This window comes from Strix uralensis, chromosome 17 (genome assembly GCF_047716275.1).
Source record: "Strix uralensis isolate ZFMK-TIS-50842 chromosome 17, bStrUra1, whole genome shotgun sequence".
Taxonomy (NCBI): Eukaryota; Metazoa; Chordata; class Aves; order Strigiformes; family Strigidae; genus Strix; species Strix uralensis.
The window spans coordinates 5,030,970-5,054,859 of record NC_133988.1 but is presented as its reverse complement, the minus strand read 5'-3'; the positions used below and the strand labels follow the sequence as shown (position 1 = coordinate 5,054,859).

General features: G+C 46.0%; 1 protein-coding gene across 12 annotated transcripts in view; it reads left to right on the top strand.

Annotated features, from left to right (window-relative positions):
• Positions 1–802: 802 nt before the first annotated feature.
• Positions 803–23,890, top strand: part of TPCN1 (two pore segment channel 1) — a 49,610-nt gene continuing 26,522 nt past the window's right edge. Inside the window, exons 1-6 of one of the 12 annotated variants that reach the window (XM_074887027.1) lie at positions 2,307–2,404; positions 16,070–17,475; positions 17,769–17,878; positions 18,485–18,549; positions 19,170–19,289; positions 22,743–22,867. In XM_074887027.1, coding sequence (XP_074743128.1) covers positions 18,489–18,549; positions 19,170–19,289; positions 22,743–22,867 — 306 coding nt within the window. In that variant the 5' untranslated portion in view covers positions 2,307–2,404; positions 16,070–17,475; positions 17,769–17,878; positions 18,485–18,488. Of the gene's footprint in view, positions 1,004–1,114; positions 1,140–1,173; positions 1,189–1,411; positions 2,405–7,583; positions 7,664–16,069; positions 17,476–17,768; positions 17,879–18,484; positions 18,550–19,169; positions 19,290–22,742; positions 22,868–23,164; positions 23,509–23,890 lie in introns of those variants that run through there. The other 11 variants (XM_074887031.1, XM_074887028.1, XM_074887024.1 and 8 more) reach the window with 11 other exon arrangements.

The following is a 23,890-nucleotide window of genomic DNA, read 5'->3' as shown; positions in this document are numbered from 1 at the left end:
TGAAGTCTTTTGGCCAGCTCTTGCAAGCTGTTTTTGAGATCTCTCATCACATTGTCTTCCTTATAAATCCAGCCCTGGAGGATGACACAAAGAAGTACCACTAAGAAGGGGAGGGTGTGCGAGGCATCAGCTGGACGGAAGAAAAGGCTCATTTGCAAAAGTGTTGGTAATTTAAGGCTGGACACCTCTGCTCTGGGAGCAAGGGGGATGCTCCAGCTGGACAGAGAGCTTACCTACCCCTTTGTAACACTGACGGGAGTTCTGCTGGTGGCAAAACAATCAGAGCCACTGGACAGAGCCCCGTGGCTTTATCGGGCTGGATTGGGCTCAGAGGGACTGTTCTGGAGACTCTGCTCAGTGGGCTGCCTGTGAGCAAAATGCTTAGCCTGGAGCAGATTTATTCATTGCACACTGGGCTGCTCGCTTCCAGCATGAGAATCCTTAGAGGTGGATGTAATCCTGGGGTCTTGGGAGCGTCGTCTTTCACCGACGGGGCCCTCGGCCCTTCACGGCACCTACTGTCCCCGGTGCCTCTTGGGGCTGGGCTGCGCTGCCCTGCCCCTCCTCAGGGCCCATCTCTTCCCTGCGCCCACCGACGGCCCCGGAGCGGCGCCTGGGAACAGAAACAACTCCTCCTCGGGGCGGGCCGGGGCAGCGGCCCAGCGCGGGGGCCGGGAGCTCCCCTCAGGGTGGGCTTCGGCGGGCCCAGAGCTCCCGCCCTCCGCCCGCGTCGCGCCGTTGCTAGGCGACCGCTCCGCTCGCCTCTGACCCCCGGGGCGGGCCCTCAACACAGCCAATGGCAGCCTGCGCTTCCCTCCGCGAGAGCCCGCCCCTTCCTCCCCGTGGTCGAGGCGTGATGTTGTTAGTCCATCACCACTTCCGGCCAATCGGCATCCTCGCCTGGTCGGAGAGGCAGCGCCGCCACCCAACGACGAGGCGAAGTGCTGGAGGGAGGAGGAGGCGGGAATAATCCGGATCACCTCGCGGGGGCCAGGGGCCGGCGGTGGGCGGTGCGGAGCGGGCACGGAGCGTGGATTGGCGGGAGAGCGGGAGGCTCGGCCTCTTCGGGAGGGGCCCAAGCGGTCGCGGCCAATGAGAGGCGGCGGGGCGGGGCCGCGCGCGCCGGGCGCTGAGGCGAGGTGGCGCAGCGGCTGCGGGCGCCGGTTCGACGGGGCCGGGTCGGGGCGGGTACCGGCGGGGGAGGGGTCTCTGGGGGCCGCAGGCATGAGGGGCTGGTGGGGGGCAGGCTCACCTGCGGGCTGCACGAGGGCTCCGCGGAAGCCGGGGGTGGCGGCGGGGCCGGTTGGCTCGTGCCGGGAGGGTGATGGGGCTGAGGGGAGCCCGGGGAGGGGGCCGGCCCGAGGCCTCCACAGCGCGGTGACAGCCCCGTCTCGGTGTCCCTCTCTCCTAGGCCGCGGGAGGAGTCCGGTCCCGGCCGCTCTGCCTGCTGCCCAGCCGTGAGTGTCCGCCGCGAAGACTCCCGTCCCGGCTCTCGGTGCAGCCCAGCGGGCGCGGGGCGGCTCGGCCCGAGGCCCCCGCTCAGCAGCGGCGCGGTCGGCCTGTTGCTGTGGGAGATGCGGCCTCCGGCGTGACTTCTTCCTGCCCTCGCCACGGCCTGCGAGGAAGGAGACGGGAAGAGTAAGAGCTGCGTGGCGACACCGGTTGCAGAGCGTCCCTGTAACGTTGTCCGGGGACTGCCTGATTATTTTTTTTTTCCTCCACCTTTTAAAGAAATCTGTGACTTTGTGACAGTGACATCACCCAGTAAAAAAGCCTGCAGGAACTTCATGTGTGCAGCTTCAAACTGGTCTCTTTTTCTCCCTCCTGCCCCTCCCCACCTGAAATCGAGGTATTTTGGCATGACAGGGGAAAGAGCCATGTGTGACGGGGACACTTAGCATCATGTTGGCTCTGGATGCATCACGCTCACCTGCTTCTTGTGCTGAGTGGTCAGGAGTTTCTCAAGAAGCGCTTTCTTTTGCTTCCATGCTATGCTGCGAGCTGTGCACTGACTGGAATAGGCAGCCCAAACCTGACTTTTTGAATTTAGCTTTTGCATAAATACTGCTGTTGAGTCTAGGATCCTGTGCTGCTTTTTGAAAGCAAATAACTACATCCTTTTTTGAACTGTTCTCTCTAGAGATGGGTACACATACCTTTATATTCTCATGTCTAGAAGACATCCCTGATGGAAGACTTTCTAGGGAGAGTTTCTGACACAAGCGTTTTACAAGTGGAACTGAAAAAGGCGTTATTTAAAGTTCTTGGAGTAGGAGCCTCTGAAGGGTCAGGATGGCTGTGAGCATGGATGATGACGTTCCCCTCATCCTCACCCTGGACGACAGTGGAAGCAGCGCCTCAGCCCCTCTTGATGACCTGGATCGGGAGGAGCTGCCTAACGAAAGTAAGATCACTTTGTCGTTGTTTCCTGCCCACTTGTTTTTCTCTTTGTGGTGGCTGCTCTTTCTTGCGCTTGCCAGGGCCTGAAACTCTCAGAGCTGTCATTTGGCATCCCTGCGGCTGCCTGAGAAAAGCAGATCAGGAAGTTGCTTATTATGTTGCTTGTTTACTCACAGCACCCGTGTTTTGCCAAAAGGGCAGAGGACACTGGATGGACGGGTCCTACCTATGCTGTTTCTAACACACATTTTTTGTGGTTTCTGTGTGACCTCATTGTCCTTAAACTCTTCTTTCCTGCACATTGGCCCAGAGTGTCTCCTTTTCTTGGCACTGGCCTGCTGTGCTGTGCCACTGGCCCAAGCTGTCAGGTGCACCAGCTGCAATTATGTCATGTAGGATTTTCCTAGCATCATAAAGCATCTGTCCTTTGCAACTGTTGTTTTGCCTGTTTACATTCTGATTTTTGCAATAAGTGATACGTATTGATAAATCACTTTAACATCTTTATTGTATTCTTATCAAAGAACCTGGAGTACTTTTAGACAATACATTCATACTCCTGTTAGCCCCTGGTATCTAGTGGGACAGAGTCAGCCTGTGAGTGTTGGGAGGGGGGAAAACAGAAGCCACCATCTCTCAGAAGCATTGCTTTCTCCTCGGCGTGTCTTCGTTAAAGCCATTGCCCTGCACTAGGTGAGATGGGAAGGGTGCATTTGAGCATGTTCCGTGAGTTTCTGGTTTATGTTCTACTTCACTGAATGTATTTGAGCACTTTTGTTCAACACATCCCTTTGACTTTCAGTTGACATTGCAGGTGTATGCACAGGTCGTGTGATCCTATTCAAGCCCTTGCTGCCACAAGCTTAACATTTGTAACAAACATTTTCCGGCCTGGCATCACATTTTTCCACATTATACCTCTATTCCATACTGCCTCTAGGACTCTCTGATTTAATTTTTCTCTTGCAGTCATATGGGTGCCCTTAATTTTCTCCCTCTGGGGCTTCCTGAGCCAGTAGGTAGTTTCTGACAAGATTCCTCCTCCTCCTCCTCTCCCACCCCTGCAATATACATCCCTGGCTAAATTGCCCAGTTGACTTTTCTAAGCTCTGCTACATTGTTGCTTCATCACATCTGCTCTATTGCATCTGTTTGTCTTTTAAAGTTAAGCTCTCTATTTTTAAGTTAAATAGAAGAGAGAATGCTTTCTCTGCCCACGGGTATATTTATAGGCTTTCTTGTGACTAATTTTAACCACTCTTCTCTCATTTTTTCTTCCACCCGCCTCCCATCCCTTTAAAGAAGTAGTTGTGTGAGGTTTTTCATTTGGTTGAAGCCATCACAACTGTGTTAAAGCACAAACATGAGAATGATCGTATTAATAAATAAAAATATTCTACAATCTGCTTCCCTTGAAATACAGGGAATTTGTTTAGGGACCAATTTTGTGCTTCTTAAAAGATCACTGTGTGGGTTTTGAGAATTCATTTCCTGGAATTCTTCGAAGGAAGGGTCTCTTGGTATTGAAGAACTGTTATTTTGCTATATGTTTTAATCACTGTTAAAGTTGAATTTGCTGAAAAATATAAAGCTTATTCTATGCAAGTGATACTGAATGATATGGAACCATCTGAAGTCAGTGGGTGCTGCGAGAGTGGGATGAAAGATGAGAAGAGGAAGGCTGGCATAAACAACTTGAAAGGCACATTTATCTCTGAGAAGCGGGAAGCTTAAATTAGTGAGTGAGCAGGCTGACGCCATCACTTGCAAAAGTAAGCGTGTTTAAAAACCAGAACATGTAGTCCAGCTTTCCTCTTTGCCTGCGAAGAAAATCTACTGTGAAATGCAGAAAAGTTGTGTCTCGTGGAAGCTGTGGGGAATTCACATGTTTCCCCTCTGCCTCCACTTCTCTGCTGAAGACTGAAATGACATTAACAGAACTGTATCATTTCCTATTTTTATTCAGAGGCTTGTCTTTTTCAGGAAAAAAGAGTATGTGAGAAGCCCTTTTCAGGAGAGGAAGAGCCTGCCAGGCTGATGATGAGGGCATGGGGACAGGGAAGGGCAGGAGGCTGTTTCCTTCTGGTTTTGTCTTCCTTATGCCTAAACTCTCACAATAGAATATTCAGCCAGAATTTGGAGGAATAGCTCATTTGTTACTGTGCCTGACCATCGACTCCTAAGGATTTGGTGGCAGGTCAAGCACAAAGCTTTTATTTAAGTGTGTCCCCAGATACCAGCTGGGACTGTTTGCAGTGAAGGACTCATCATCCTCTTCCCAGGTGACACCGAGGGAAAAACAAAGTGGGTGTAACCGCCCTTATGTTAAATCATGCATCCAAGGCTGATAATAATTAAGTTGTGCTCTTGTTTTGTGTTGCTATGTCAATGAACCTCTCTAAATTTTAATCCATATTCTAGCCTGTCACAGCCATCTTGCTAAGTGCTGCGTATCTGTGGGATTTCAGTGTATCACCTTTCACGTTTTTTAAGGCACTCCTTGTGCTTTTTTAAAAAAAACTTGATCCATGATGTAGCTTTGTTACAGTCAGGTCCTTGGATAAATGAATTTGTAGTTTTGGACTCTTGGTGTTGATTGTCTGGAAATGCAGACAAGTTACTGGGTTGAACTAAGTAGTAATAGGGTTTTCTGAAAGCAAGCCTGTTGCAGGTGTAGAAAGGACAGGCTGAAGTGCAAGAGTGTATTCCTTTCTGTACCTTGCAGAAGAGTCCTCTTCTGGGTAAGTGAATGCCTTGGGGTTAGAGTGAAAGAAAGCTAAATGAGAAAACTGTGTGGAAAATTACATTCTTAAAGAAAATGCCCAGCTGCAAAAATTAATATCCCTAATCGTACAGCTCTTAAGCACTTAATGGGAGAAAATACTTGCATGGGGAGGAATATTAAAACTCTGCCTTCCTTGGCTTGTGCTGGGATAAACGTCTTCCAGGGAGCTCCCGTTTACAGCCACAGTGAAAAGTCAGAATCCTTGCAAAGCTGACAGGAATTCAGACCACATCCAGAAAAATGTGGTCCCTGTGGTGCCGATGGTTTTCTGACTGCAACGTGTAGGGCTGTGGTGCTGGGTAATTTTTCTTTCAAGCTACAACAGCTGAAGGAGAGAGAGAGAAGTGCTTTTGTCACTTGAATCCATGCTAATTAATATGGTGCTGCCCTTCCCTAGTACATCTTATCTGAGAATCTCTGAGTGCTGTACACATTCTAATTAAGCTTCCCAGCACCTGTCTAAGGTGAATGACTAATATTAACTGAATATTAGAAGGCGAAAATGAGGATGCAATCCTTGCATGAACTTTCCCAAAATTGTGTGCTGAAAACGGTGAGAAGCAGCCGGGGTTCAGCAATTTCCAGTCCCTCACCTGAACTCCTGGGAAGCGTTCAAACAGGGTTCTCAAAATACCTCAGAGTGCGAGGTATGTTTTCCGTATACAAAGGCAGCGTAGATAGCCTTGAAACTCTAGGACAGTGTCTCTCCTTGAGCTGATGGGAACTATAGGCAATAAATGAGTGCACACTGACTTATCCTGTATTAGATCAGATACAAGATTCTCCTTTGTCTCCTGCATGGAAATTGCTGTAGCCTCAAGTGGAGTTTCAGTGTGTTCAGAGCAGAAAGTACAGCTCGAAGTGTTGTACAGGGAACAATATGATATTGTATGTCTGTTTCTCCCACACAATGGATTATGGCAAGTGGAAGAAGTCATCTTTAAACTCGGGGTTTTTACAAGAAAGCAACAGCATCTGCAATTGAGGTAAAAACGAATTATTGTTTTATGTGTGGGGAGGTGGGGGGAGCAACTGCAACAGTGAAGTGTGATGTTTTCTAGAAGGATTGCTTGAAAATGGGAAGTTACAACTTCTGAATGTTGAGGTTTCAGCTGAGCCTTTGCAATCTCAGCTTCTGCTGCCTGAAGAGTAAAGTGCTAGGAAAACTAGAGCTGGCCTGGCCTTTTGGGTAGAAGGAGGGTTGTTGATGCGTGTGCCCCTGTGCCTATGCACTGCTGTGAAGGAGCAGGTGGCCCAAAGTGCATAAAGAAAAGGACATTTCACTGTTGGTGAAGTTGAGGGGCTGCCCAAGGTGTGCTTGGTGAGGAAAGCAGTGACTGCCTCCGAGGCTGTTGGTTGTGCCTGTAAAACAGTGTGTGGTGTGGGCTGTGCTTCCTGGAGCCGCGGGAAGGAGGGCCTCTTCCCTCGCCTGGCTTCTGCACGTCGGCCCGGTTCCTGATGAAATGTATGAAGAGGCTTTCAGCAAAACCGTCCCTTTTGTCATCAACTGATGGAAACTCATGGGATGTTTCTGAACACAGAACCTAATTACAGCATTAATGGATGTTGTATACAACAAACTTGTCTTTTTAAAAAAAGAATTCATTTACTAATCCATGGGTGACATATGCTTTTGGGGGTGGCCCAGGATTGGGGGCAGTTAATGTTCTTTTGAGACATATGAGCTGCCTGGATTTTGATGTGTTCAGCAACCAATGCAGACCTGAAGTGAGAGAAAGTAAATCTGTCCACGTAGTCCACAGTTTCAGCTCATCTGGTCAATGAGTCCCTGCTCTTCAAACTTCTCTGTTGCCTTCTTCCTATGGCCGCTCCCTGTAGTGCCGTCCGTGGACAAAAGAGATTTCCAGGTGTAAAACAAGTGTATGTTTTCTGGGGCTGAGGGAACAAACAGAGAATAAATACCTGACCTTTGGGGAAGTGCTGTGACCACACAAACTCTTAGTAGCTGTGCTTCTCGAGGAATCACTTTAATTGCTGTGAAAGCATTCTGGCTTTGCTACCTTTGAAGGAAAATAGACATTTTAAATGTCAGCCATCTAGTAGATTTCATAAATCCTTCAGGATCTGTAGTTTTTGATTCTTGTGTGAAAGCAGGGATTTCAAAGATGGTTATTTGGACTTGGGCACTAGTTATGAAGTGCTGTAGCTAATTGGTGTGAAGAAATAGGGGATGAGGGAACAAGCAGACGCTTGCAATGGACCTGGCAGATCCCAAGATCTCTGAGAGCCAGGCTCTTAAACATCCTTTTGGATTATCTGGTGGCTTTCTTGGATGCTACGCAGGATATTTTCTTGCGTCATGGCTCCTAGTTCTACCGATTTGCCTTTAATTAGTTCCAGTAGCAGTGCTTCTGCTGCCGCGTTTAGAGGTGAAGCATGGCCAGAGCACAGGACTGGGATCTCATTTTTGGAAGCAATCTAGTTCTGCTGTTGAAGCCGCTCCTCCTTGTACCTGGGGTAAGTCAGTTAACGTCATCGTGGTTAACACGTCTCATCTGTAAAGCACAGATTACACCTTTCGTGGAAGTGGACAGGTAGGCTTCATTACTTTGTTATGAAGAGGTGCTGTTTTGCATTGTCGTGCATGATTTGGTTTTCTTAGTATGTACCTGCTTAAAATTTATATAGAGGAGAATTTTTTCTGAAGCACAAGCGGTAGTTCGGTGCTGGATTGTTGTTTATGCCTCTGAAAGTCTCATTTCTGCGACATAACAGCCTTGCATTTTGCAACTTCTGCCAGTGTTTCTCTAATCCTTTCCTGGCCTAGATGACTTATAATGAATGTTTTAAGCAAGCAAAGCGAAGCAAAACTGCCTCCAAGATGAGTGAGGGGTGAAAATCTTGGAAAGGGAAATGAACACCCAAAACATAAGGAGATTATTGTTTTCTCCTTCAGTACAATTCGTTTCCCTGGGTGATGAGCTCTGTAAACTCAGAGGAAGGAGGTAAATGCTGCTTTTTAGATGTTGGGTATATTTTGATATGATGTTAGAAATAGTGGAAAATGTGCATCTGCTGTTAAGTTCCAAATGCATCATCCTCTGGAATCTCATTTATCCTGAGAATTCAGGTTTTAAGGCAAGACAGACTGCCTCAGCTGTGCTTAAATACTTGCCGTACTGAGAGGGTAGAGCTGGTACCTTTGATTCAAGAGAAGCAGCCCTGTATTGCCCAGAACTCACAAAGGCATTTGTATCGAGACATTCTCAACGTGACTCTGTAAGTGTGGTACGTATAGAATTAAAACCGTCAGCAGAGTAAAGTACCAGGAGGTATTGTGGGCTGCAGTTATCTTGTAGCTTTTTTTTCGAGCCTGCCTTGTTTTCTTAGCCCTGCAGGAGATCGGTTTGCACAATGCACACATTGTGTGTTTCACAGTAGGATGCTTTGTCAAACAGAATCTCTGCACTGTTGACTCTTTCGCACATTAAAAAAAAAAAAAAATCCTAGTGATTTGGTCTTGAATGCCCCATGCTGTTCAAATCTGCGTGAGTAAAAGCGTATACAAGGTAAAGAAGACTTGGGTTAGTGTTGTATTATCCGGGAGTCAAATGGTTCTTTCTCCTTTGTCATCTCCCGGAGCACTAGGGATGGATATCATCTGTCATGCATGCTCACTGTAAATTAGGGAGGATGCTGCAGAGTGAGGCAAGGAGTCTGGAAGCTTCTTCTCACTCCTTTTGTGAAGACGGGAGTAATGACCTTGATGCTTTGAGGGAGGGAGCCCGTTCCCTTCGTGTGTCTCTTCCCTAGCACACAGCCTGCATCTTTTTGGTGTGAGAGCAGAAGAATGGGCTAGACTAAGTGTTTTCTCCTCAAGCTGATGGCTGTAGTTGGAAGATGCGGGGGTAAGGGCATGTGCCACGGCATTGGAGGGCTCTGCTTTTCGAACAGGTGGTCCTGGAACTATAAAAGATGTTAAGGAGTTCGAAAGTGTTCAAGCTGCAATTTTAAATCGACAACTTTCCAGCTCTAACCGGTCACTCCTCAGCCACCGCAGCTGACTTGGGAACATTTGGCTCAGGAAGCGGAACAACAGTTGGAAACAAATAGCGATTAGTTTTTTCATGGCTTCCCAGGGAACGCATCAGTTTGTTCGTTTTTTCCCCTCATTTTTGTGATTCCTGTGGATTTTTAAGGCACTGTAGATGCAGGATGTTCAGTTTAGCCAAGCTTGCTTACTGGCAGATTAAAATGAGCAAAGGCTGAGCACGCTGAGTTCACTCATCATAACCAATATGATGCTTCTCAGAACTTCCTTTGCCCTTGGTATCTTCACCGAGGAATCCTGCCTGCTGCCGTCAGCCCCCCTGCGTTGAAATCCCATTTTACCCATTTGAATGCTGTAAGAAGTGCTGTATAAACTAAACAGGAGCATCTGTGAAGTGGTTAGAGTTGTTGTTGATTGCCTTTTCCTTATTGCCTTCAGGGGATTTAAGCTTGAATTTGCTGGAAGTAGAATTTATGAGCCAGAACGCTCCATTTCTGATCCTTAAGCTGGGAAAAGTGTGGTGAATTTGATAGGGCTTTCTCTTGCCTCCAATGTCTCTGGCTTTTGATCTGGACCTTGCAGGGCTCTCCCCGTGTCTTTAGCATAATTGCTTTTTGCATGTTGAAAAGATGCCTGGTTTTTACATGACTGCTTTCTTTATGGAGAGCTGTAGGAGCAGCTTTAGGATTTCATCCATCTGCTTCTAGTGAGCAGTTCAGCAGGAAGCTTGTGCACCTGTACTGCTGGTCTTTTCATCTGGAAGAGAGGCAAAAAAGGTGCGTTTTTGTGTTGATCTACCGCAGCCCTGTATGGTTGATGTCGGATCCTGAGGATGGCAGGAGGAGACTGCTGTGATTTGAATCATGGTGTGGGGTTTTGAAGCTTGTATCCAGTGCTGGTTTTATAATCATGGTCTGGTGGTGTCTGTTTGGAACAAAAGGCTTTTCTTTTCCTGCTCATGTAGGGGAATAAAATTTAAGATGTGTCTCTGCACAGCTGTGTTAAACCCTCTGATTCTATGGGCTGGACACCTTAGCTACTCTCTTATGTTTCTTATGTGACTGCCTAGCACAGGCGTATATGTATATATTTTCATCTGGGAATTTCTGATCATCTGTATTTTATTCTAACTATAACTATTTTTTTGAGAACACTTTCACTGTCCTCAATGGATTTGAGAAAGTTTATTGTACGAAAGTAATGTAGCTTGCCAAAGGATTTCACTAGAATGCACAAATATGTTCCTGCTCTTCGTTAACTAAATGAAGAAATGCCTGTAGAATTAAGACTAAGTGATCAATCCTGCAAGTGGGAGCACTGAAAACTCCCCAGGGTCAAATTGTACTGGTGAGTTGGCTATGTCATTTACAGGATAATCAGAAGTGGGAGGAGGAAGGAAGGGATGCCATCCTCTACAGCTAGTGCTTTTGCGGCCGCTGGCTGTAGGCAGGGGGCTCCAAAGGAAGGGTGTAAGGGCAGAAGTTTTGACTAGAACAATATTTCCACAGTCTGTCCCCTTTTTTTCTGTGGCACAGTCACCCTGGCTGGAGGGGATCCGTGCCTGGTGAGAGGCACAAGAGCTGTGGTGTAATCCATCTTGTAAACACAGCGTCCTACAACACAAACCAGCAATGTCCAGCTGGTTATTTAGTTAGGTAGTGGTGAGTCACTGCAGAAATAGGAAAATGCTGCTGTTTGTTGCCCATTTGCTTGTTTTTCATTGTGCAAAGGGGAACATTGTTTCTCCAGGGTGCTGAGCAAACCAGAAGTACTGGAAATGATTGAAGAGAGGAACACTTGCTGAGACTGGTTTGCTCTGTGGCTCTGCCTTGCTACCTTCAAGTAGTATTAAATATTCTGCTTTTTCTCAACTGGCAGGTGCAAACAAGTGACCGCTTTGGTCCTGCCTGTATTAAGTAAATCCTCACAGGCAACCTACTAAGGAGAATTTTGGCATCAGGATGGGGGGGAAGTGACCAAGACAAAGCCCCTTCCTTTCAAATACAAGACTGATGGCAGGACCTTTATCTCTGGTGGTTGCAGAGGGGAAGACTTCAAAACATTGTGCTCTCTCAAAGTATATGAATAATTTTCAAATGCATACAAAATGGAAATGCTAATGGCAGCCTCAAAGCTGTTGGAGAGGCAGCAAAAAGTCACAGTACAGACATGCCCGTGTGAACATGAAACTAACCTGAAAGCAGCTGCAGTGCTGTATAGCAAACAAAAACATAGAAACTGAGAGTTGAGGAAATCATTAAGAGAAACATGGTCAGAGAGTTAAAAGTGCTCCAAAGGACTCAAGAAATAAGACATGTTAAGTGATACTGGCCTGTTAGAAATTCAAGGTTGAACACTGGTCAGTAACGCTATGGGGAAGCTCAAGAAATACTGTATGTGTTCTCTATTTGTTGAAAAGCCAGATGACCTGGTCATTGTATGATCTATTCTTCCATTCCTGCAGTAAATAAAGTAGAGATTAAACAGCTGATTCTAAAGGTAGGCATTTAAAAATCAGCAGATGACTTTTTATTCTTCCTTAAGGCTGCAGCTGAGGCAGTCTGAATATTGCAGTGATAGTGACCTTCTTCCAGCCCCAAAAGGTATTTTGCACCAGGTGGGAGACTGCAGGCAAAATAATGGGAAACCAGCAATAGCTCTTCTAAAATCTGGACCTAAAGGACAGTTTTTCATGTCAGTGTGGGTTTATGAAAAAGTGAGCATCATATGAACCTGAAGTCAGGCATTGACTTATTTTGTGAGGTTACAAGATAGACTGACAGTGTTTTGAGATGATATTTGTTTTGGCACCCATGTGGCATTTTGATTGAGGAAGTGAATAGTATGAATCAACACTGTGTAGCTAATGGCTCTGCAAACTGGCTGATGCACGCGTCTGAAAATCCAACTGGTTATTGGGACTGGTTAGTGAATAGGTACGTTATTAGCAGAGGCTGTCACAGGGGTTAGATTTTGTCCTCGTGCCAACTCCAACATTTCTTTCTGATCTGGAAGGAAAAAAAAAAGCAATTTCTGATCAAGTTAGGAAATACCATAGGTTGAGGGCGTAGTAACAGTGAGGATGGGAGCATAGTGGTTAGAACTACTTAGTAAGATGGATGCAGGCAAGCCGTGTGTGTATTGCTACGACCAGCCGTAGGGTCGTGCGTCAGCAAGGGTGGAGGGGGCTGCCTTGGCAAGCAGAGAGGCTGTGCTGACTCTGATTTCGTGAGCAGCGGAGCTGAAAGTGAGCGTGTGGGACACTTGTCCAGTGAGATGCTGGATGTATTCCTTGGTCCTTCCAATAATAATGATTAGGAAAGGTGATGCTTTGTCAGGTGATGTTAGGTGATGTTGCCATCCCTGCTGGCTCTGATCAACGTGTTCATGCTTGGCATGTTCCTAGTGCCCTTGCTCAGTTCATCCAAGATGCAAGAGGCCTGAAGGTAGCTTCAGTAACTGGGTAACAGTGGAGTTGTGTCTGTTGGTTGAAGCTGGGGAAATTCAGACAAGGAATAAGGCACATATTTGACAGCATGATTAATGTTTCGAACCACTTGGTAAGAGCTGGAGAGGGTTCTGCAGTGCTGGAAAACTTCTGAAGTCAAAATTGTCCATCTTCTGAAGATACAGTTCTGTATGAGGACTGTAGGACTTAAAATAAGGGCCAGTTGAAGGGAAACCCTCTGGCAGCTGGTTTGTAGGTGTCAAACTAATGGTTTAACTCCTTCCTTCCTCTCCCACCATTACATGTAACTTCTTTGGTTCCTGCCAGCAGCAGTTACTACCAAATGTGCTGATGTCTTTTTGTCTTTTCTTTTTTTTTTTTTTCTTTTTTTTCTTAATGGAGAGCGGTTACACAGTGCTAGAAGCTGGGGTTTTCCCCATTCCTTTACATGCATCTTCCTCTGAAGCTGGCAGCTTCTCTTTCCTGGCTGAGACACAGTGGCGAGGCAGAGGAGTTGTGGCAGCGTTGCATTTCAAAAGAACCGGTGTGCTGGAGTCTTTTTCTAACACCACAAAACGCTATTACCTACTTCTTACTGCTGTGCCACAGTAAATAACTTTCATTGGTCGCAGTGGTAAGACATTAGAGTTTTGCCATGATATTCTTTCTTAATTTATCTCATTTTCTTGCTATCCCTCTCTCTTTAGGGCAGAAAGGTCAGTGTGGCACATAGCTTATTACTGCCTGCTCTGTTCTCATCCTGCTCCAGTGCTGGGTGCCCATGCGGGAGGTTTGTTGCCCAAACCAATAGTGGTTTCTCACCTAAGGGAAGCGCTTCCTCTCTGCTTCCCACCACTAACTTAGCGACTTCCCCAGAGAACTGCTGGCGGCTGGAACTGGCAGTTGGACCTGGCAGCACACTGCTTTCGTTAAAAGGGCCAGATTGCAGCTTAATCAAACATCTTTCCAAACTGCATCAGGAAAATCCAAAGCCTCTGCTTTGGAGAATTGAAATGAGGAACGTGCTCTTAAAATGCTGACATTGTGTTGTTACCGACGCTAAAGCAGATCTTTAACATGTTAAAACCATGAGGCATTGGTTTCCCTTTTTGGAACAAAAAGAGGAAATTCCTTCATGTAACAGGATGTGTAAAATAAATGCTATATCTGAGGGATTCTGATATTGTCTCTTTCCCTTTCTGTTGCTTCCTCAAAAATTATGAATTACAAATGTGTGTGTGTGTATTTCATGTCTGGTCTCTCTAGTGAGCCATAGCCTTAGGCAGAGCTTGTCTGTTTTCTTTCCCCCCCTTTTTTTTTTTGTTGGGTTCACTAAAAACTTTATTATTTCCAATTGTGTTTTCCATTCAAAATTATTTGTTTCATGGAACCCCTCAATGGCTCCAATATTTAATTCCAGTTACAGAATAATTTTATCTCTGTGTCTGTAAAGCCTTTGTTGCTGTGGTATGATTGGACTGACAAGATTATAGAGCATATTAGTTGCTAAAAGCATGGCTAATGTAAGGTTGTACATGATCCTTCTGTTGTGGCTTTGACTTCCCCTTTTTGTGGTATGGAGGTTCATTTCTTAAGATCAGAAATGAAGGATATGAAACCGGCAGCAATTTGGCTTAATACACAAGCAAGATTCTTAATTATATTTTCTTAACACAACCTTTCCTTTTATGTGAGTGTTACTGATAAAAAATGCTTTGGTTTTGACTTTGCTGCTATGTTAAGTAGTCAGTACTCCTGTGTTATACGGTCTCAGACTGCAGGAGTGCCTGGTTCTGGCTCTTCTCATGGTATTTCATGGACTTTCTCATGCAGGAGGATTTAGTCACACATCTGTCCGAAGGCAGCTTTGTGGAAGAGCGCTTCGGCATGTGGTGGTTTGCATGAGATGCTGGAAGGTGATGCAGCTGAGGAGCAAGAGCTAGTGGGGTAGGTGATGATATTCTTAGAGGATGCAGCTCTGTGAATGGAGGAGTGATCCTCCTCTGTTTCACTGCTGACTGCTGCAGGGTGTTTGAGCTGTGTGCTCTGGCGCACTAGTGAGCTATGGGAGGCTTTTAAGGTCAGGGCAAAGTGGCCTCTCTGAGGCTGACAAAGCATCCATCAGTTCATCTTCAGCCGCTCAAGCCTCTCGCTAACCTAATTGTGGATCCCAAACATCTTGAAAGGGGGGGATCTGTCCCTCTGCCTCTTGCTGCTACATATTCAGGAGTGTAAATTGTCCAGCGATCAAACATTTTCTGGTCAAAACTTCCCACATAACATTGCAAGAGGAAAAAAAATCAAGCCCCAGTGTGACTCAGGGTTGAGATCAAAGGAGAGCAGGTGCCCTAAAGAGATGAGGCAGTAAACTGCATGGATGAGGATCTTCAACCAACCCATCTTGGCTGGTGTAGACGGGTAAAATTATCCTCATCCTTATTTTCTTAGAGCAAACGGTTAACTGAATACTGGCTCTCACCCACTCAGAGTAAGAGCTAGCTGGAGGCACGGCTTCTGCTGAGACAAAACAATTTCCTACCATGCTTTAGCTCTTCTGTCATTGTGTTTAGCTTGTGCATCAGGGTTTTTACATGTGTGCAGTGCAGATGTTAGCAAGGATACAGTGGTCCTCTAATTAAACAATGCAGGGCTTAAGTTGTCTTCAATATGAGAAGATAGGCAGTGCAATTGATAAGAGGCAATAATATATAAAAAGTGGCTTACCATGCTGAGGGACATCTGCTCATCTTTCATGTGGATTCGGCTCCCTGTAGTGTGGTGGATGATAGCATGAAGTGAGCTCATGTTGATGCCGTAGGAACTCACTGGGTTCTCAAGTAAAGGCGAGGTCAGTAGACTTCAGTCGCCTCATACCACTAACAGGAAGTGGCAACATCCATATTTTTTTAAAAACTTTTCTGTGTTAAATAGGAACCTGAAGTGACTTTATTTGTTGAGCTTCACAGCAAGCGAGTGCTGTGAGAATATCGTAAGACAAAGAGCCCTGAGGCCTTTGCATATGTTTCTGCTGTGCTGTTGTCTCTAAGGAAGAGCATGACTCAGTTACGCTGACTTGAAATATTCAGAAGTATATTATTTCTCTTGGAACAGAAGGGCTTGGTGCTGCACTCTGTTGGAGATGCCCTGTTTTTCCTAGGCAACAAACTGATAGTAAATTGTTTAGACTTCCTCATGGCTCTTAAATTCCTTCCTGTAACATGCCCTAAAAAAAGGATGGGCACTAGGATATTTTGGGCTGCAAAGATCAGTCCCACAATGCTCCTGTTGGCAGAGCTGAAGTGGCAGTCAGGCACTAGAGGCAGTGATTTTCACTCTCTATCGCTCTCACCTCTGAGATGTGTGGCCAAGTGCCAAACCAGCTGTGCTTTCCAGGCAGCTTCCAGCTTTTTTTTCTCCTGGGTAGGTGAGTCTGGCCTTGAAGAGACAAATGCACGCATGTTCATGCCTCGGCACTTGAAAAGAAAAGAAGCAGTGTCTTGTCGACTGCATTGGAGCAGGGAGAGAAGATAAATCCTCTGGAGGTGAAGGTACATGGCATGAAAGCACTTGGAAGGGAAAACGCCATCACTGGTGCTGGTACAACTCCAACATACTTGACACTTCAGGATCCTGCTGTTTCCCAGCCAGAGCTGCTTCTGGGCTTTGCCTGTATTGTGTTGTAGTACTGCTAAAATCTTAGCTTTGGGACTGAAGGTGCCTCTACAGCTTGTGTTGGGGAAGGGTAGCCATCTACTTCGTTTCCTTTTTTGTTAACATGGAGTTGCATCTTCTGTAGTGGGCATTCCATGCAGTTCAGCTGATAAGGGCTTTCCAGGAGAGAGAAGTGTTTCTGGTTGATTTTGACAAGCAAATGCCATCCTCCTTTTGCAGCCTGGTTCATCCTCACTGCAGCCTCAGGGAGCAGAGTTGCTGAGGGAGCCGGCAGCTTTAGCCAGCACGGGGATCCTGCGCTGGGACAGGTCTTGTATGTGAGGTCAGGAGGTTCAGGAGCCCCATGGGCAGCTCTGATCTCCCTTCTTCCATGGGCACGTGTTCAGTGCAGTTGGATGCCAGGTTATGTTTCTTATAAACCAAAAGCATGAGCTCTGTGACTAGCTGAGTTTGGGTAATTAGATACGAATACAGTCAAGATGGATGATATAAGAAATGGAGGTGGTGTGACAGTGAAGAATGCAGCAAAGCCTGAAAAGAAATAGCTCCAGTTAAATGGTGCAGCAGTCACTGCGATAAGGGACTGCAATGGAGTGAGTCACAGACTGCTTTGTGCCCTTTTCCCTGCTTGCAAAGGGGTTGGAGCCTGCCAGCGAGACGCTCGTGCTGGAAAGGTCAGGTTGCCTGTCTGTGTGGACTCTTTCAACAAACTTGTAAAGCATTTGCTCAACTCCAGGAAGTCACATTTGCCTTGGACAGCCCGCGCTCCTGGAAGTGTGTCCAGCTCCAAGCAAGACACTGCTCCTGGGAAAAAACGTAGCTGGCAAGTGTGTTCCCTAACAGGGCTCATGCCTCTTCCCAAAGAAGAAATAATGACTATAAGGATAGGGGTAAATACAAGACAGCAGTTCTTACAAACAAGGTAGCAAGAAGCAAAGAAAGGACAAAGTTGGTACCAGATTAAATTTAATTAAGAAGGAATCCAATGGTTAACTGACAATTTGACCTTCTGTTTCCCTGTCCTTCTCCTCTGTGGCCTGGTGGCTGCTGCGCTGCGGAGTGGTTTATCAGCTGGCGTGTCTCCAGTTGCCCAAGGCGGTTACTGGAGCTGCCCGGAGCACGTGCCCTGCACAGCTTGGCCTTTCCCGACTGCAGGAGGTAACACCTTGCTTACTTTTGTCTCTTGCTGCTCTGTTTGGTGCATTCACTTGCAGGAACCTTGTAAGGCAATGTGAATGAAGATGTGTCCTGTCTCTGAAGTCATGTGTCCTTGGCATTTCTTTTTTCATCTGTCAAGAGAAATATTACTTGCACATGCAACTCATCAGATGAGTAACTTACATATTGCTGTCTTACACTGATGGCACACGTGATATGTAAACAGTATGAATGACATTTAATTATAAGAATATTTTTGCTGAATTATGTCACTTGTCCTTGCTTCCACACAGCTTGCAGAGTTCTGTCATCACAGGTATACTTGCTACAATACCATTATCTGGACAGGATGGCAACTAGCAGCTCCATCAAGACATTCCTCAACCTCTTAGGAGGAGGCCCTGTAAGTCCGGTAAAGGCACATGGCTTTGGAGTCAGTCAAGGAACTAATTAGAGGCATCTCAGTCTGTTTCAGTGTAATGCCATAAAAAGTGTGTGCTATCTAGAAAGCAGAACATCTGGCGAACAGGCTAATGAGAGCCAGACTGGGGGAGCTCTGAGGCAAATGTAAGAGCTACCCTGTAGAGTTTGTTTATAACTCTTTGAATTTATAGGAGGTTACTAGGTTGTTGGATTTTTTTAATTATTATTATTTATTAAAGCAAATGCAGGCACCAAAGATCAAACAGTGAGTCCCAATTGACTTCAGTTGACATAAAATAGCCTGGCTGGGAAGGGTGATTTTTCCCTGGTTCCTGTGAATGTTTTCTGTCCCTTATTCCCCTCTTGGCTCTGCCCTCGAGATCCCCCGTGGCCGCCTAAGCTCCTCCGAATGAGAGGAGTTTGTTTGCTCTCTCAGCCAGCGGAGAGTTTTTCCTTCCCCTAAGTAGGGATTTTGTTTTGCAAAGGGAGAGGTTTGGGCTCAGGAAAGTTTATGCTCCTTCTCTTTCTTTCCTTTTTGTTTTTTGTTTTTTATTGTAATGATGACATATGGAAACTATTTACACAGGAGCATGCTCTGCTGCACTGAATGGAAATGTTGGAGTCCCGGCAGTATCGTTCCGGATGCCTTGTGTAAGCAGCCAGCTGGTTTTGCTTTTTCTTTTTTTCTCTTTTCTTTTTTCCCCCTCCCTCTCTCCCTTTTCAGGGAACGTCTGGGATAAGTTACACAAGTGTGGAAGGAAGCTTTGCCATCTGTGAACAGCTCAGTTCGTTTACTTTGTCATGCCCCTTGTACTGTGAACCTCACAAATAACTATCTTCTTTTTTTTGCTGGGCGGGAGAAGACTCCTTGCTGTGACTAGTCAGCGCTTTGAATCCTTTCCCATTAGTTGTTCATGTTTGCTGGTGAGCAAACTCTGGTATATGCCAAAATAAGAGAGCACATGAAGCCTTGCTTTACCACCACGCTCATGTTTAAGAGCTCTTTGTCCCGCAGCTAAGCCTTCCAACAGCTTGCACTTAGAAACATCCTGCCGCTAAAACAGCGATAGGGAAACGATTTAACTGAAGTCTGAGCCACCTTCCTCAGAGGGGAGGGGAGAAAACGTTTAGTTCTGCAGAGAGCAGAGGAAAATCTTTTGTGCGTAGCTTTCCCTTGAGGAAGCTGCGAAATTGAGGATCAGCTTTCGGAGGGGAGGGAGGGAGCAACTTCAGATCTGACTTGTCTCCCTCTCCCCAACTCCAAACACAAGCGTGCCCGCTTCCCGACGCAGCGGCTGCCATGCAGTGGAGAGAGCTGCCTGCCATCTACTTCGAGGATTACGGGAGTCCTGTGGAGAGATCCTCCTATCTCATTGAGCTCGATACTAATGGTAAATGCCGTCGGGGATGTTGTGCAGCACGAGCTGAGCGGAGCGGAGGTTGCATTAGTCTGTGTCATTGTTATCATGGGAGCAGCTGAGGAAATTAGCTAGCTGGAGGGCTGCCAAACAAACAGTCAGAGGGTTGCTTTTCAAATTTATTATTATTTTTATTATTATTTATTACCCAGATGATGCTGTTGCCTCAGGGATGCTAGATCAACCTTCTGGTACCTGATGGGGAAGGAGCTGATCCACAAAATGCAGCTCCCCACCGGAACACTTCACCAGTACATTTTCTGTTGTCTGTGCCTAGAAAGATGATGTCTGGTTTAGACAGGAGGAACACATCTTGGTTTCTAGAGCTGTTTTTCATTCCTGGTTTGGATCATTGAGTGCTGTTTTGTATTTGCAACCTTGATCTCGCTGGGGTATCTCTTCTGTTTCAGCTGCGAGTCCTCTGTGTGAAATCATAGAATCATAGAATAGTTTGGGTTGGAGGGGACCTTTAAAGGTCATCTAGTCCAACCCCCCTGCAATGAGCAGGGACATCTTCAACTAGATCAAGTTGCTCAGAGCAACCTGAGAGATGCAGAGAGGGTTCCTGGGTTTTTACTGTGGTGTATCTTTCCCTAGTATTGATCCTTTTCAAAGAGAGGTTGGTCTTTGTGAAAGAACTACTTCGGGGTTAAAAGTAGCTTTGGCATCTTTTGGTAGGGTACAGTGTTTTGGTGTTTTAGTGCTACAAACCTTTGCTGATTTGACCACAGTATGTTTTGATGTTCTTAAATTTTGTGTATACTGTAATGCACCAATAACACGGTAATATTTTAAGCAAGCTGCTTAATGTGTCCCTCTTCCCCAAAAGAGCTAGTACAGCCAAGGTGTTGATTCTATGCTTTTTCAATATCCCCTGAACTGTGTGAGGTGAATCACATTTGGATTGTCTCTGAACACTTGCTGTGAGTTCTGGAAAGGCTTGAAACTCTGGCTCCTGTTAGCACCTTCACAGTTGCTGCTAGTTTGAGCAAGGCATCCTGCAGCCTCGCCCCAGTCACCAGGTAATGAAGGAGCTGTGAGCGACGTGCTGTAGAGCTGTCCAGGTGACATCATGGATGGCACACATGGCTCTGGATGTCTTCACACAGCCGGTTATGTGTGATAAGAAGAGGTTGCGCTCTCTGCTCCGATGTACCTGTCGCTAGCGCACCTCAGCAAGGTTTGGGGGTGTTTGACAGCTCTGTGCCTGTCTGTGGTACTGCTCGAGGTCTTTGAGGCTGGGGGCTGGAGGCCACTTTGTGCTCTGCCTCTACTGTGAGCCAGCTTAGTGCCCCACGGAGGGGCAAGGCAGGCAGGACAGGGCTGCAGTGTGTTTTGTCTGACAGCAAATGATCTGTTAGGATAGGAATGACTATTGGAAAATACTTGTCTTCTGGGCACTAAAGATCTTCAGCAGTGAGTCCAGGTTCTGATGAAGATGTGCTCCTTCTGCAGCTCTGCTAAGCATTAAGTGCAAAAAGGTTTTTGCTACCAGGCTGCAGTTGCAGGGAGTCTGTCTTGTTGAAAGACATGCACAGTAAAAGCTTCATAAATAATAACATTTAAGAACTTTTTAGAGCTCACAGGGTAAAGCTTCTGATTTTTGCATATTGCATCTTTTAGTTAAAAGGTGAACAAATCCAGAAGACTACCATCCAGTTCTGTGGATAAATAAAACCACTGTCATTCAGTTTTTTCAAGAACTGTGCTCATCCGAGGTATAAAAAGGATGTGGGGGACGAATCAGCCCCATTCAAATGTTTGTCCAGGTTTTGAGTGGTATTTTAAGGGTATGGGGGAAGCAAGGAAGAGAAGGAGGCTTAAGTGCTGCAAGATTCTCACAATCTGAGTATGCAATCTGGAAAGCCTTCACAAATCCCAGATAAATGTTATCTTCATTTGATTTGAGGGTGGAAAAGGCAGCTGTGGCTCTGCACTGGTGAAGGGGTTTCTGCCTCTGTCAGTAGTACGCAGTGCCATTTCTGTCAATAGGTGCAGTTTTTGGCACAGACTCTCTCCCCACTCCTGAGGGTGTTCTAGAAAGACTGAATCAGTAATTCGATGAGGATTATTTTGTCACAGCAAGGAGATGCAGCAAAACTTCAGCATGGTGTCATGAGAGAGGAAAAGAACCTCATTGTAATTTTTTCCCACTCTCAGATAACTTCTTGTCAGACAGAACAAGCTACTGCATCACAGCTTTTGTGCTAATAAAAAAGGGAAAATCAGCACTTTTGCACTGGCAAGATCAATTTTACATGTACCCTTTTTGGGAACATGAGGCACTGGAGAAGGGGAGTCTTTACTGAGAGCAAGAACAACCATGTGATTTGGGTAATGATTGTAACTCCGGAGAACTGAGTGCATGGCCACAGATTTCACGCGTGGCCCTAAGCAGGTCTTGCTTCTGTGGGATCTCTGCTCAGTATTCTTTGTCAAAGGTGCAAAATAAAAATCCCAGTCCCAGAAGAAGAAACAAAGTGACATTCCCTTTTTGAACAATAATTGTCTCCATGCATGGTTTTCACGTTTCTTAATAGCAATGAGGCTACATAATGCAAAAAATGACAAGTATTATAGAGTATATATATGTGCCCTGCATAGTTCTTCCATGGGAGGGGCAATATGTATGTATAGCTATGCTTGGGAGTTGCTTTTTCAATTGAATTGTATTTTTTTTAAATAAATCTTTAGTTATGAAATCTGATATAAATGTTCAGTAGATGTTTTATAGTGCTTTACTGATTAGAAGCTTCAAAATCACTCTATGGGATATGAACAGAAATCAGTCTTGCTGTCTGTTTTCATCAGAGGGGTGTATCTGCATCAAAAAGAGTGTTGCAAAGATGCGTTGTTTAATAACTGTGGAGAGCTCTGAAGAACTAGGCTTTCTACTAAAAATACTGACTGCTGCTTTAGTGTACTATACAGCTTCTATACTCAGGCTGGTTCCCCTTGCCTGTGGTAGTCCTGTACTCCATTCTTCCATGGTCTCTCCTACCACTAAATATGAAAAGGCAGTGCTTCTTTAGCAAGCCCACTTTTATTTTGTGGGTTGGATGTCCTCGGAGACTTCTAGCTGTTAGCTGCCTGTTTATAGTTTATGACTGCTGATAGTGTGCTACGAACATGACAGCACAGATCCCTGAGCCAGGAGACCTGCTTATTGTATTAAATAGGATGCTGTCTCTTTTGATGATCTTCTGGGAGCATTCCCATGTTGAAGTGCTCAGTTTGAGTGTGTCTCTTAAAAGCTCCTACATGGGAAGAATCAATTTGTCTGTGTACAAGCTGCCAGTTTCCTGGGTACTCTGGCACCTCTTGATGCTTGTCTCTGGTCCCAGTGCCTGGCCTGTTTGCCTGCCTCCTGATCAATCTCAGCTCGCTTAATTGTAAATCAATTTTTCTCTTATTGTACTGATGCAGATGGAGGTAGCTATGACGTTATTAATGATGCATCCAGCCCTGCTGCGGGGGACTGCTGCGCGCAGCAAAGCTCCGCCCGACACAACTGGGAAATGAACTACCAAGAGGCAGCAATCTACCTCCAGGTGAGCCCTGCTGTTTGGTGTATTGTGTGAAAAATGGACTTATGGAACTATGGTAGTTCTTGATTATAAGAAACAGAGAGCCTCTGTTTTGAGGTCAAAAATTTGGTGCTTTGCAAAGGAATCTGCATGAGGAGTGGGGCGATGCTGGAAGCACCTTCAGAGGGGCTCTAGCAAGTCATTTTGGAGGAACTGAACAAGCTACCCATCCTCTCCCATCTCTCCCAGTGTCGAGGACTGTAGTAGTTGAGGGATTCAGCACATGTTCAGTTCTGCCACCTTGCCATGGAGATTTCCTTAACTTGTCACAGGTCGTCATTTCATGTCTTCAGTCGCTCCGGGGTGAATGGTCAGTGCTCTCCTGGAGACATCTCATGTTCTAGAAGTGCAGGTCCTAATCCTGCCTTGGCCGCAGATTTGGTGGGTGGCTCTGGAGTGTTCGTTTACCATCAGTCAAGCCCTGCAGGTCATGTAAGACACAAGAGAAGGTAGAGGTCTTGATTTCCGCAGGAAGAAAGCATGTTGAGATTAGAATCGGCCCAGGAGTGAAATTTATCATCTTTAAAAAGAAAAAACCCACAGCTAACCAAACAAACCCCACCCATGCTCCAGTTACAGGAAACACCATCGTTATTTCAACAAAGGTATGTTTTTAAGATCACTGTACAGCGTGGTGAATTATCAGATGAATTACTACCAAAACTGAGCTTCTCCCAGAGCTGTCCAGTCTGAAGTTGCTGGTTCCCTTACTGTGCTTCCTTCCTCCTTCTCTTTGTTCCCTTTCAAAGGCTCTGCACTGCAGCTTGAGATGCTTTGCACCCAGTTAGGTTTTTTGCTTAAGCCACTGCAAGGTGATTGAAACCATTCATTCCTCCCTGCTCCTAGCCCACAGAACTGAGACGTGTTGCTTCTCTGACATTTTAAAACCGAGTAGGCTTAGACCTTGGTAATACTTCAGCTTTGTCATATGCTAGAGCAGCACTGACAATGCAATGGTAGCTCCAGCCCCTCCCAGGCTTTTTTTTA